Genomic DNA, 13375 nt, shown 5'->3' with positions numbered 1-13375 from the left:
GTGCTTAGTAATGACCTTTTCTGGTAGCTTTGTGCAATTCTTTTGTAAGCTTATGGATAAAGAAGGGTTGGTGTATTGTTTAGGAGCGTGGTTTTGGTTGTCTTGATTCCCTCAGATTTCTAGTGTTGGTATAAAGCAATTTCTGTTTGAGCATGAATAAAATGTGGAGTATCAGAAAGATATTCAAAATCACATGAAAGGATTGACACATGTATATGCAGTAAGAGGTAAAGATATGCTAGTTAGCATAAAATAGCCATATTAATTCTTCTCTGATTTTATAATTTTATTATTTCCTAAGTCTACATTCTGTAAAAGTGCTAAGCTGTGAAAGTACTATGTACTGACTGCTCCCTAATTAGATATGAGCAACTTGCATTTTGTGAAAATGTGTGGTAAGGTTTGTAGGAGCGTTAACAGGAGACAATTAAAGAGACAATGCAGAAGGTATTTGTATATCTGCAGAATTCTACAGACTTTATTTACCGTATATAGAAACAACTTCTGATATGTCTATTGTTTGGGGGTTGGGGTTTTTTTGTTGTTTTTATTTCATGGGGGGGTTGTTCTTGGGGGTGTGGGTGATGTTTGTTTGTTTTTAAAATAACCTCTTTTCTTACAGCTCCAGCAACTGAACTCTATTTTCCTGAAATGGAGAGACCTTTTCCCGACTTCCATCACCAGCTCTTTCAGCCTTTGGAACCAAGCGTTGACTTTGATACATCATCATCATCATCCTGTTCTCAATATAGAATTTCCCAACACAGTAGAGAATTTAGCAAGGTATTGCAGTAAAAACTCCAGTGGGGGAAATGCTTTGGCTGAAGATTTTTGTAAGATTTAAATGGATAATCCCTATACTGTTCAGAAAAAACACAGCAGTATTTTTTATATATATAGATTGCTGATTGTAGCAGAAATGTGACCCAAAAATCAAAAACTACCTTTTTCTTTTTATCCTTTCCTTTTATCCCTTTCTGAGAAAATTAATCTTAAATCAAAATTATTTTTTTATGCCACTAGACTTCAGAATTTTCAACAGAAAGTCCAGACGTGTCTGCATTTCTAGAAGGGGAAAACTCTGGTCTGAACAGACAAAGAAGCAGTCTGCCTTCCGGTCTTGGGACAAAGGGACAAAACATTACATCAGAAGAAGGATCTGCTAGAGAAAATGCTACTCCAGGTATGTTCAGCATAGTCAGATCTGTGCTTTCAAAATCAGCTTTGTGCCAGTGTATAAATACCAGCCCTCAGTGTGGGTTTGCAGTGTTGAAATGGGGACAGGACTCATTTCTCTCAGCCCTGCTTTGAAATGTCTTAACTCCACTGCAGTCTGACACACAGACTCCTCCACCACCTTTAATGCTAAACTTTTTTACGTTCATTCCCTCAGCAGTTATGACTGTTGTGATACAAAAGCAGACTGGTGTATTCAGGTTACTGTAATGGGTATTATGTTACTTATTCCTTCTGTGGTGATTTGGTTAGCAAAGAAATATCAACTCTGGCTCCTTTTTCAAGTATTTGTTAATGTATATCCATTACTTTGTAGTTTGAGTGAGGTAAGGAGATTCCAAAAATTAAAAAGTAATTAAAACAACACTGTTATCTGTTTGGCAGATTCTGTTCTACTGAAATGCCTCCCCAGTAATTAATGTTGGTACCCTTTGCTCAGCCTCCTCTGGGGAAAAATTGTATCTTGACTTCTGTGCTCAGATAAAGAAAGATAATTTAGGGTGCAATACTGTACTGTGTAGGAACAGTAGTCTCTGTTCCAGTTTGAGTGTTGCTATCTACTTTGAAGATTTTCTGCCCAAGTAATGGTGTTTTGGATTGTTTTCTTTCTGGTTTAGAGACTTTGTTGCAGGCCCAAAAGAGACTCGGAGGACTTCCATTTACAGAGTATAAGCTGTAAAATGTTCTGACTTCCAGTAGTTGTGTCAGCACCATCAGAAAGTCCATTCCTAAAAATATTCTAAGAAGCAGCAAAAAAATGTTGTTTCTTGAAGTTTTGTGTACAGTGATGGAATAATTTTCTGTAATGTTAATGGTATTATCTTGGAGGAAACTTAAGCAGGTTTTGAAACAAAATGTTTCTTTCTATTTACTAGACTTCTTGTTGTACATTACTGAAAAGTCTTATAGGGAGACTTAAAGTGGAAATTCTGTCTGTCTTTTTAGCAAGGAGTTTGACTTCTTACAATTTTTGAAACAGGATCTGAAGAATCTTTTCACCCTCTGCAGTTAGACTGTACTATGAGTGATGACTGTCAGAATGCTGATCAGCCAGGGGATATTAACACTGTGTCACAGAGACCTTTTGAACAAACCTCTGGAATTAAAAACAGAGGCAATGAGAGCTGTATTTCACCTGCAAGTGGATATGAAGAGCTGTCAAGAAGTATGGGATGTATTAATCTCCAGTGTTCAGTGGAAGATCTGCGGAATGAAAGACTGATTCACCTGGAAGAGCAAAAATCATTTTATCAACTAGATCCCACACCAGTTACAAGGGAGGAAACTTCCCCTCAGCAGTTAGCAAAAGAGACCATGTCTTCTGGAAAATTACCTTTGGAGGCATTTGATAAGAAGAAGCATGTGAAGCTTCCTGAAAAATCAGTCCATGTAGATGAAGCAAATAAAGCTGTGGAGCTGCATTCTCAGTGCAATATGGATATAAAGGAGCCAGATCAAAGCTTTCCAGAAGGACAAGAATCTCTGAGAGTTCTCAGAGAAACCAGCTTGGAAGACTCAGACATCCATTTACACACTGTTGTACAACAGCACAGTTCTTTATTCCAGAGACATGAAAAACATTCTCATGCTGTGCCCAGAAGCTCATGTTGTATTCCAGTCTGGGTGAGTAGAACAGATCTCCAAATCAGAGGTTTTGTTGTTGCACAAAGTTATCTTAGACCTTTAATATCTGAAAGCTTGGCATATGTTAATTTTACAATTCTAGTTCCTGTTTCCTGGAGTTTTGCCCTCCTCCTCCTTAATCAGATCACAGCACTGAGATAAGGAGCAGTAGTTTAAATGAGCTGCGTTCCCACACTGGTTGGAGGAGCTGGAGCATCCCTACTGCACCTCCTTCTCTTAGCACCAGGCGATAGAGCTCATGCAGCTGGGTTACATGGCATGGCTGCCTCACTGAACAGCCCCTGGCTCCATGTAGAAGCCTGAAGGAAGTAAATAAATTAACCAAAGCATAAGCAAACTTAAAGAAATAGCTTTGATGTAGCTTTTAAAAAAAAGTCTGTCCTAGAACTAAATAATTTAAACTTGTAGTGAGGGGGAGTTTTTGTAGTTGGTTGCTTTGGGTGATTTGTTTCAGTTTTTGAATTCTGATATATAAATGTTCTTTCTGGATTTCATTTACTGCTTGGGGCAGGTTTTCTTTCTTCTATATGTTAAATGAGCTTCCTTTTTCTGACAACAGTTGTTGCTATTGCTGAAAATACTGGGTTTTTAGGTTTTTTCCTTACTGATGTCTCAATTAATTTATTTTCTAGGAGACTGAGTCAGGGCATGGTATTATGGAAGAACCTGAGCTCACTCTGATAAGTTCCAATGACATCAGTATTGTAGAATCAGACACTGGACATCCTAACCAAGAGAAAATGAAGGAGGATGCAATGGATAACTCAGCCTGTGTGGATCAGTCTCAATGTAATGTCTTCTCTGAGGTGAGCATTATCTGATGTGATTATGTTTTGAACTTAGTATAATCACAATAAGGAGAGGCCTCACTGTAGCAGTTCATCCACTGTTGCAAAACAAGAGATGGTTGGGTTCTCCAAGCTTTGTAATTGCTTTGGATCATCTTGGTTTGATGTTGTGTTTTCCAGACAGATCAAATAGATTCTAAATTTGAGATATTCCTTAGAATCACTATTTTGTCATATTGATCTATTAGAGTTTGGGAAGACTTGCTGCAAAAACCAAACCCATCTTGCTGATGTTTGCAAGACTGAATTGTATCTTATTAGATGAAATTGAACAAAAGGAGACTGTGGGATAAAATGAAAACTACAAACTAAACAGGATATAAAAGGATGTGAGGATGGAGCCATACCAGGCTGACACAGCAGTTGGAGGCTTATGGGGAAAATGAATCAGCTCTTTGTAACTGCCACACTTCACTAACCCATGGTGTTCTTTTTGCTGCTTGGTTACATAAAGCAAAGGCTGTAAACTGCAGAGGGGCTGGGCTGTAATGAGACAACAGTTTGGGTGCTGAAGCACTGGTGTAGAACCAAGTAATCTGTGTCTGTTAGATGAACAGATTGGATTGAATCATGCACTAATTGAAAGAGGCATCTGGAAAATTCCTAAACGTGTCTAAGGATGGGTTTTTATCAAGTATACATGGGTGAGGGGGAGGTTGGCAGCTGGAGGCTGTACTGCTGCAGTGGGTGTCACCTGCCTCTGGGAAAAGAAGGGAAAAGGCAGAGCAGGAAGAGAGCAATGAGAACTAGAGAGAGCAGGAGGAAAGGAAAAGAAACTGGATTTGCAGACCTGTATTAAGAACATGCAGTTCAAATTTGGTGGGCAAAAAGTCCTTAATGGATGTTTTGGGCTTTTTTGAGGGTTATTTTTTGTTGCTTTTTTTTAAGTTTTAAAATGTTTTTAGAAAAAAAGCTTTTTCATACCTATTACCAAGATCCATTTCTGATTTTTCTTTGCATCAGGCATAAAGGCAAAAGCATGTCTTTTATTTGCAGTGGGTCTATGCTAGTGATACAGTAGTACTGCCTCACTCAAATTTGTCCTATATTTTAAGCATTTCCAATCCAATTACTGATCCTTTTGAAACAGGAGAGAGAATTTTTACCACTAGCTCCAGATGCAGATTATTCAGCATGCAGAAGGCCTGACAGTTCTCCCAAAGCCCAGAGTCCCAACAAGAGTCACTGTCCATCACATCACACTGCAGGTAATTATGTGGTACTTCAATACACTGAAGTTGAAAATATTTTTTTTTTAATTAAAATCATCAACAAAGTACACCTCTCGTTTGCAAAACTTAGAGCTGCTTTTACTTAGCAAGTGCATCCTGCTGTTCAGGCTTGGTCTGTAGTACCTTTGACCAAGGTTTAATGTGTGTCACATTGACTTGTCTCTTCCTGGGCCAGCCTTTCTCTCATGAAACTTCAGAATCTCTACCCTACACTTGTCTGGTGTTGTAATGATTTAATTTTGAAAAAATCTATGTTGTTTTCTGATTTGTTGTCATAATTTAGGTACCTTCGGTAATTTCTCATTTTCTGTTAGTCTCCCAAGTTCTGTAGCCAAAGAATTATCTTTTTTGGTTTTTTTTTTTCTTTCTTCTTTCCCTTTTCCTATTCTGATGATAATCTGGAATAGTAAAACACTGACTTTTTTGTCTAAGATGAACTGCAGTAATGTGAAGCTCAGGAATTCACAGAACTTAATTCTGTTGAGGACTTGTCAGGTCCTTAATATGTTTTGATCCATCCAGATGCCTTTAATGCATTTGGCTGGGCAGCCCTGACTGGATTCCATAATCTGAATTGCTGCTGGTTCTGCAAGATGCTTCATCATTCATTGCGATTCTCCTCGTGCCTTTTACAAGAGTGCTCAAAGCTCGGCATTGTAGGAGAAGTACCTTGAGATGCCTGACTTACTGCTCATTGTTAACAGTGAGAGATGTGGAGACTTTTCCTTTTCTTTCACAGTGATGCTGCTGGAATTTGCAGCTACACCGGGAAGTTTACAAAAATCTTTTTTAAAAAGAAAGCAGAATTTCATCCAGGAATCTCAGAAAAGAGTAGAAGCAATAAAAAATAAGGAGAGAGAAAATGGAAAGCTTACAAGAGGAAAATCTGAGAATCTAAGAAGCAGACAGAAGAAGTCTGGTAGGTTTATCTAGGGGCAAGACACAGCATTAGCTATCCCTTCAATTGCTGTATTATATCAAAGTATAGATTTTATATTTGCTACATGTTTGCTATTGCAGACTGGGGTATTCCTAAACTTGTTTTATCAGAGAATCAGGGCGCTTGGTTTTCCCCCACTGTCTGGCTGCCTCTTCAGTGCTGTAAAGGCCCTTACAGGAGCTCTTCATATTTCACAATCAGCCCACATTTATCACTGTGAGGTGCCTCTGCAAACAACAGCTGCTTCTCACAGAGCAGCCACATTTAGCAGACTGGTGCATCTCTAGTGCCTGGTCCTGGGGACTTGCAGGTTGGCTGTGAAGAGCCATGGATGGCCTAAAGCACAGGGCAGCAGCCTCAAGAGTGAGACTGGGAGGATTTATTTTAACTCATGCTGTCTCTATTGCTTCCATTCTGATAGCTTGTTTTGGGTTTTTCATGTCATTTAAAAATCTTTGAAAATCTCTCATACTTTTGAGGTAGCTGAACTAAAGATTGAAATTTAAGATGTGTTTGGCTTCTTTTTTTTCCTCTAGGAAAAAATGGTGCACTTGCCAATCAGTTGAAAAAAGTAGGAGAAGTGAAAGTATCTTCTCCAGAGGATAGGAAGTCTGGAGAAATTGAAATGCACCAGCGTACATCCAGGTATTGCATGAACACAAGTGGGAGGAGTTTAATTAAAAAAAAAAAAAAAGTAGTTATACTGTATTTTGTGAAAGCCGCTGCTCAGTCTGTGCTCTTCCAGCTGGACCCAGTGCTGTTTAACACTGAACAGGTTGGGGAGGAGCCAGGGGTGTCTGATGGAGGTTCCTGCAGGGAAATGCCCTTGCAGAGGTGGCACTGAGGGAGGTCACTGTGCTGGTGTCCCCCTGCTGAGGCACCTGTGCCACTTAATGCCTGACATGGCATGAAATTCGATGCCAAGTTCACAGTTGCACTTGGGCACTTAGGAGCAGTAACAGGCAACAAGTGCAGCTCTGAAGGGGGAGGAGGTTTGTTTGATGCAGCTGAAAAAGAATTTGAAGTGATTCTGGATTACTGGAGAGGGCAGTCAAATTTTCCCAGTTGCTAGCAACTGAGCCGTGGCAAACCCTTAAGCTTGTTAACCTGCTCCATCTTTGCCACTGCCTTCCTGCCCAGACACTGATTTTTTTGTTTTCACAGACTTTATAATCAGCTTGCAGAAGTAAAAATCAGAAATGAAGAAAAAACAAGGCAAGAAACTTATGCTAAAAACAGAGAAAAGGCTAAAGAGTTTCAAAAGGTAATAGTTTGCTACAGTGTCCTCTTGCCCTTTGGTCTAATGATTTCACTGAGCTTCCACTCAGAGTAATTGAGAATTGATGTGAATGGAGCTGAAATGGAAACCTTCAAACCAGGCTGGATGTTAAGTGACGCCCTTGGTACATCCCATGAAAGAATTTCCTTGCTGACAACTGAGCTCAAGTTTTCTCTAAAAAGCATGTCTGCCTCAGACTGAATTTTTCTATTTAGGCTGAGCTTGAGCAAAAAGGCTCCAGCTGCTGGAAAGTCTGTGGCAAAAGAATGGCAGCCTTTTTATTAGTCCAGACTTTACCAAATCTCTGTTTTAAGGCAACATTCTGGGTTTGGTGTTTTTTTTGGGCTGGTTTTGCTGTTCTAGGTAGGGTAAGGTTCTGGGCATGCCCAAACTTGAAAAGTGCAAGAATTAATCAGGGTTTTGATGGCAGTTGCTGTGGAATAGGGTTGAACAAAGGCCTGGACATGTCAATTCCCCCATTCCCTTCCTGGGCCTCAGACAACTGAAAAGGAAGGAAATACTAGATAATCCTGACAGGCTGTGAGTACTGTGGGGGATCCAAGTTCAGTTCCTGCCTTTGACCCTGACCACATCACCTGCTTTGTGGTGGAATGAGTTGCTGCTCTTGTCACACTCCTTTACATTCTCCTTTGAGAGAAGAGAAGGAAACACACCTTCCCCCCTGCCCTTGTAATCTGTGGCCTGTTTGGAACAGGGGAGGCACTGCACTCACTGCTGTCCAGACCAGCAGTGCCCATTCCCGATGTTCTGGTTACAGGCACAGTACCCAGGCAGGCTGGCTTTAGGGCAGTCACTTCAGCCTCAGTACTGTAGTCTCAATGTTTGTTGTATTTGCAGAAAATGCTGGAAAAACTGCGGGCCAAGACTTGGAAAGCACCGTGACAGGCAAAGATGAGCACAAGGACACAGGATGGTATTGGTGGCATCCAGGCCACTGAGTGGTGCAGCCTCAGTGCTGAATTATGAAGCCACTTGGGAACCTTCAGCTTTAAGCTGTAAAAAAAGACAACCCCAAACCACTGTAAGCCTCTGTTCAGAGCTTACCACAGCAGCAGATGGACTGTGCTGCTTTCTTCATTGTTTGTCTCAGATTTGAGTTACTGGCCTGAAAGGCTGTTCTTATATATTAATATTTTAAAGAGATCATTATTTCTGTAATATACATGTATAAAATATTTTCAAATAAAGTTTTACAGTTATTTGAATCCTTGGGTGACAGGACACTTTTGTAAAGTTGGAGTTTTTAATCTTTTCTTTCCATTGTGTGATGTAAGATTTGAAGTATGCTTTCCTGCAGTCAGAAGGTACATCTTAAAGCACTCAAATGGGAGAATTAAAAATCTTACACTGTTATTTTTTCCAAAGAGAGGTTTTCTATCCCTGTTTTCTGAGCTAAGCACATAGGACAAATGTAAATCTCAACTTTTGCTGTAAAGGTAGTTATTAACAGGTGCAGTACCAAGGGCTTTTCATTAATGCTCACTGTGGTTAAAATGCACCACAGAAAATCATGGAGCGGTTGGGGTGGTGAAGAGGCCTTTAAAGATGCTCTGGTCCAATCTCCCTGCAGTGCTTACAGCTCTACAAAGATCTCCCTAGAGCCTTCTCTGCTCCAGGCTGACCCCTTCACAGGAGGTGCTCCAGCCCTGTGCTCATTTTTGCAGCCTCCTCTAAATCTGCTCCAAGGGACATCTTAGAAAGTTGATTTTGATGAATTAATTCTACCACTTTTTTTCATTCATTTCTTTCAGTCTGCTGCAGTTGCATGTAGTGCAGCAGCAAACTATAAGCCAGAACCAGATTAAGTCCACAGAGTCAAGGGGAGGCTGTTTGTAATTCTGGGATGATCAGTAGAGCATGGAAGTCTGAACTTCACCATGGCAGCTGAGGCTCATACATACCAATATTCTTGTTCCTTTCTCAGACTATCAAGGGAACAGACCAAGCCTGCATTCTGCTGCCAGCAGCTCACAGGTGACTGATCAGCTCCCATAATTTCCTCAACCCTTCCTTGGCTTTTCAGTGCAGCAACAGGAAATATCCCCAAGCTGCAGCCCAGAGCCCCAAACTTAAATGCTCTGATTCTCTGTACAGAATAAACACCTGTCCAGGGCTTTGGTGCAGCTGAGTTCAGTGACAGGGAAGTGAGGGAAAAGACCTGATAAAGCCACTTCCAGTCACCTCTATAGTTTAGCTGGGCCTTTTAACACTGAAGAGGCACCTTCACCACAGCTCCCAGGAGGGCAAGAGGCAAGTCACAACATCCACTAGTGCAGTGGACAAACCAGTAACAAGTTAAAATGAACATTTAATTAAAAAAAAAAAAACTGCAATAAACACTCTAGAGAAGATTCTTTATTCCTTTGGAACAGCTGTGCAGTTCTTTACATCAGGCTTGCAGCAACATCACCAGGATCTAAGAGAGGAAAAGTATCTATTAGCACTTTCAATCCAAATAGAAGCAACTTTTCTAACATCCAGTCTAAACATCTCCTGGCACAACTTGAGGTCATCTCCTCTCATCCTAGTGCTTGTTAATTGGCAGACCAACCCCCACCTCACTACAAGCTCCTTTCAGGTGGTTGCAAAGCAGAAGGTTCCCCCTGTGCCTTCTTTTCTCCAGGCCTCATATAAACATCCCCAGCTCCCTCAAGCTTCAAACTTGTGCTCCAGAGCCTTCCCCAGCTCTGCTGCCCTTCTCTGGACACACAAGTAGCAACTGGGCTGCACAACTGCTCAAACTACAACTGCAGCAACCCTGCTCCCTGACGTCCCATGCGGCAAGTTCCTGCTTCAGAGTAGAACTGAGTTGCCTGTCCTCTACATCAGCACCAAAAAACCCTAAAGGCAGCAGGATAAGGCCCTTTTTCAGCCCAGGAGGCCGAACTACACAAGGTACTATCTCCTCACAAATAGACCATGGCACACATGGCGTGGCCACGGCATCCTGCAGAGGATTTCAATATGCGGTCACCGCGTTAAGAGCTGCTGGTTTTTCAGCCACGCAAACCCTCTTTGAAGTGACCTTCAATTTCTTTACAGCATCAGCCTTTTTGGTAAGCGCCCTTACCTTCACACACTCTTTGGTAGCTCCCACGTGGTATTTCTCATGCCTTTGACAGGCAGCAACTTGGTAGCAGTCCCTAGGAGGTAAAGAGTTTGGTTTGGTTAGTACAAGGAGAAAAGTGCATCTTGGATGTACATTGCACAGAACAGCCTTTGTCTCCCTTTTCTGCTTCTGTTCCAAAGAACCACCCTCTCAGCAGGAGCTCTGCAATCTACAAATCTCCCAACTGGAACTTCTGTTCCCCTGTAGCTCAAGTCTTGAAGGTGCCCAAGGATTCATCCCTACATGCCACATCCCTACTCCTCAGCAGGAACTTGCTCTTAACAGCAGAAGGGAATATTGTGTCCTTGACCTTTATTCCCAGCAGACTTGATGCCACGTTGTGCGGCAACACAGGAGTCTGGTGGATTTGCTTTATGGTCATGTCCACAGCTCACCAGAAACAGGAATATCCCAGCAGCCTTGGTAATGACCAGATATTCTTCTCACTGCTCTCATGGGACTTCACTCAATAACCAAACTTCCCAGTCCATCTTTTACAGTGAAGGGCCAATCAATTCTGCCAATACATAACCCAACTTGTGAACAAGCCTCAAGTATGGCACAAGCTCCAAGTATTGAGGAATTCCTCACAACCAGCAGCAGTCCAATTAAAACACCAGTACTACAAATGGCTGCACAACTGTGACAGCAATTCTAAGTATGTAAACACACACAAGAATGACTCATATGAATGATCTGCTCAGATATTGCCAAGATCTGCACTGGTCACTGCCCACTCATCTCTGGTACTACACAACTATTTCTACACTTGGTTCTACAACCGTTATGTAGTTTCCCTGTTTACAGTCATACAAAGCTAACACACCAACTGTGAAATAATATGGAACTAGTAACTGAGCGCTTACCTATCAAACAGGTTAAAGTTTCTTTAACTCAGGGTAATTTACTTCATTCTGTATCCTAAAGGACCTGTCAGAAAGAATTGAATGCACTTGCTGAGTTCCAGAGGCCAGTAGCCAGTTTTCACACTGATAATCAAAATGAAGACAAATGAAAATGTCTATTTTCATTTGTTACATGAAAATAGAAAGTACACTGAAACCCCCTAAGTGGTTAAAGACTGTTTCAGCAAAATTAGCAGGTTTAACAAGCATAGCAGAATGAAAACCAAGGATGCCAAATGCTGCACTGGTGTAGCAGTGCTTTATGATCATCCCACCAGGAAGGCTGCTGGGTGCAGGTACTGTAACACTGCAACAGCTACAGACCTTCAACCACAACAGCTGATTTTACATTTGAGCTTCTGGCATGCACCAGTCGGGGTCAGGGAGGAATTCTTCACTCCACAAAACTGCCACTGCCATGGAGCTGAGAGGGAGAACAGACTAACATGAACAGCAGCTTCAGAATTCTCCTATGTGAAGATCTATTCTTTTTCCTGAGTACTTTGCTGCTTTTACTTAGAACTCTTTGGTTCAACAGAATCCAGAGATTCCAACAATATATCAGTAAACTTGCTCAGCTGCTCAGAAATTAACTCTTTAAACCCTACACTTGAAGGAATAACCCAAATATTGCTGCTCAGCATGAAACTGGAGCATCTCTCGATAGTAAACAAAAATGCAACAAGTTTATGAAGAAACAAGAAATAATCACTCCTGCATGATTAAAGGGGAATAGACTGTTTCAAGCCATCCAGAAAACAAGCAGCAAAAAAAACTGTGTTAAAAGTCAGGTGCCTACACAAAAACCTGGGTAAAAGGCTAAGTTCAGCCCATGTAATTCAGAATGTCAGTTGCACCTTAAGTCCCAGAACACACTGACTTTTGACTTCAACCAAGTTTTTCCACTTCAATCACATTTTTGTTTTGTATTCCAGGCATATTCCAGTACACCTAAAGGAGAACACTGAGCATCTCCACATTCCTCGGATTCTGCTCTAAGATTTGTCTTGCAGTTTTATCCCACAGAGCTAACAGGTAGTTAAGTGGGTAAAGCCAAACCACAAGTTTATTCTGTGAGGCGTTTCCAACGATACGAACCTACAGAAAAGATCCTATCGGGATAGACCTCAACACTTCTGCTACTACCAATTAACACAAAAGATAAATAAAAACAAAGCAGGCTGGAAAGGTATCTGGTACAGATCCCAGTGTCATTTTGTGTTGTTTTAAGACATTTTGGGGAAGGAAGAAGGTAAATGATACACTACCTCCTTCATATTAGCAAGCTTTTAATTACAAGTTACCTGAGGAGCAAAGTTCAAAGGGAATTAACTACAGAACTCTGCAGAATCATCCCTATAAATTTCCTACTAAGTGTAACTTACTGGTCAAAACAAAACTATCAGTTTAAGCAGTTAACCTGTTCATCTTGGTTTAGACTGAGGAATTTGTATGAACATTCTTTGGGCAAACATAAGTTACAATAATTAAGATATAGTGGTGTAACATTGAAAACAGTCCCTGAAAACTTCACAAATAAGCTTGGTCTGAGAAACTTCAGGTCTACTGACAACCAGAGCCCCTCACACATTAAGGTATATGCAGAACTTCAGATGTCACACTAACCTTCAAAGCAGCCTCAGTCTTCTGTGAAACAGCATCCTGCGTTTTTTTCCTTCATTTTTAAGTACCTGCCACCAGAAAAAAAATGTTACAAACCAGTATGTATGTGCATACAAATGAGCAGAACCTCTAACAGCATTGAGTGGATTTGTTCAGAAAGGCTCTTCTCACTCACTCTCTTCAGAGCAGTTGAACATTTTGCCAATCATCACAACAATTTTCTCACAGCATTCTCAAGTTTGGGGAAGATAAGCTCTCATGTTTTCTAAAACAACACTGCATTTTCTCAGTAAGAAAGGAGCAGCAGTGTAACCAGCTCATCAAGTTAAAGACAGGTGGCTGACCTGAAACAGCCATGGGTAAAAAAAAACCAGTCACACAAACTTACCAAGGTGCTAGTTCAGACTGGACTTCAGATGCACTTCCTCATCTGAAAGAAAATAAATTGTTGTATCTAAGTAATACTTTCAAGTTTCCTCAGTATTTTAGCAGTTCATCAAGACTTGGGTGCTTTTATCTCAGTATGAAGCGAGGCAGA

At 41.0% G+C, this 13375-nt stretch overlaps 1 protein-coding gene and 1 long non-coding RNA gene across 5 annotated transcripts in view; one reads left to right on the top strand and one right to left on the bottom strand.

Moving 5' to 3' along the window:
* CEP295 (centrosomal protein 295) overlaps positions 1–8349 on the top strand; it is a 40912-nt gene extending 32563 nt beyond the window's left edge. Inside the window, exons 20-28 of one of the 2 annotated variants that reach the window (XM_083855940.1) lie at positions 623–783; positions 1024–1183; positions 2216–2859; positions 3513–3686; positions 4819–4936; positions 5700–5879; positions 6437–6545; positions 7065–7164; positions 8038–8349. In XM_083855940.1, the coding sequence (XP_083712066.1) occupies positions 623–783; positions 1024–1183; positions 2216–2859; positions 3513–3686; positions 4819–4936; positions 5700–5879; positions 6437–6545; positions 7065–7164; positions 8038–8082 (1691 nt within the window). In that variant the 3' untranslated portion in view covers positions 8083–8349. Of the gene's footprint in view, positions 1–622; positions 784–1023; positions 1184–2215; positions 2860–3512; positions 3687–4818; positions 4937–5699; positions 5880–6436; positions 6546–7064; positions 8003–8037 lie in introns of those variants that run through there. The other variant, XM_083855939.1, reaches the window with a different exon arrangement.
* Positions 8350–9325: 976 nt separating this feature from the next.
* Positions 9326–13262, bottom strand: LOC310906447. 3 transcript variants are annotated; one of them, XR_014589400.1, is made up of 5 exons: positions 13226–13262; positions 12841–13113; positions 11176–11239; positions 10271–10343; positions 9326–9616 (listed from the first exon to the last, which is right to left on the bottom strand). It is a non-coding gene; the product is annotated as an uncharacterized lncRNA (long non-coding RNA). The 3 variants fall into 3 exon arrangements; XR_014589401.1 differs by having other exon boundaries at positions 9353–9616; positions 12841–12905; XR_014589402.1 differs by having other exon boundaries at positions 9356–9616; positions 12841–13256.
* Positions 13263–13375: the final 113 nt, after the last annotated feature.

The sequence above is a fragment of the Zosterops lateralis genome (assembly GCF_965231275.1).
Source record: "Zosterops lateralis genome assembly, chromosome: 2".
NCBI lineage: Eukaryota > Metazoa > Chordata > Aves > Passeriformes > Zosteropidae > Zosterops > Zosterops lateralis.
Note: the sequence above shows the minus strand (reverse complement) of the source record. Positions and strands in the feature narration are given on the sequence as shown.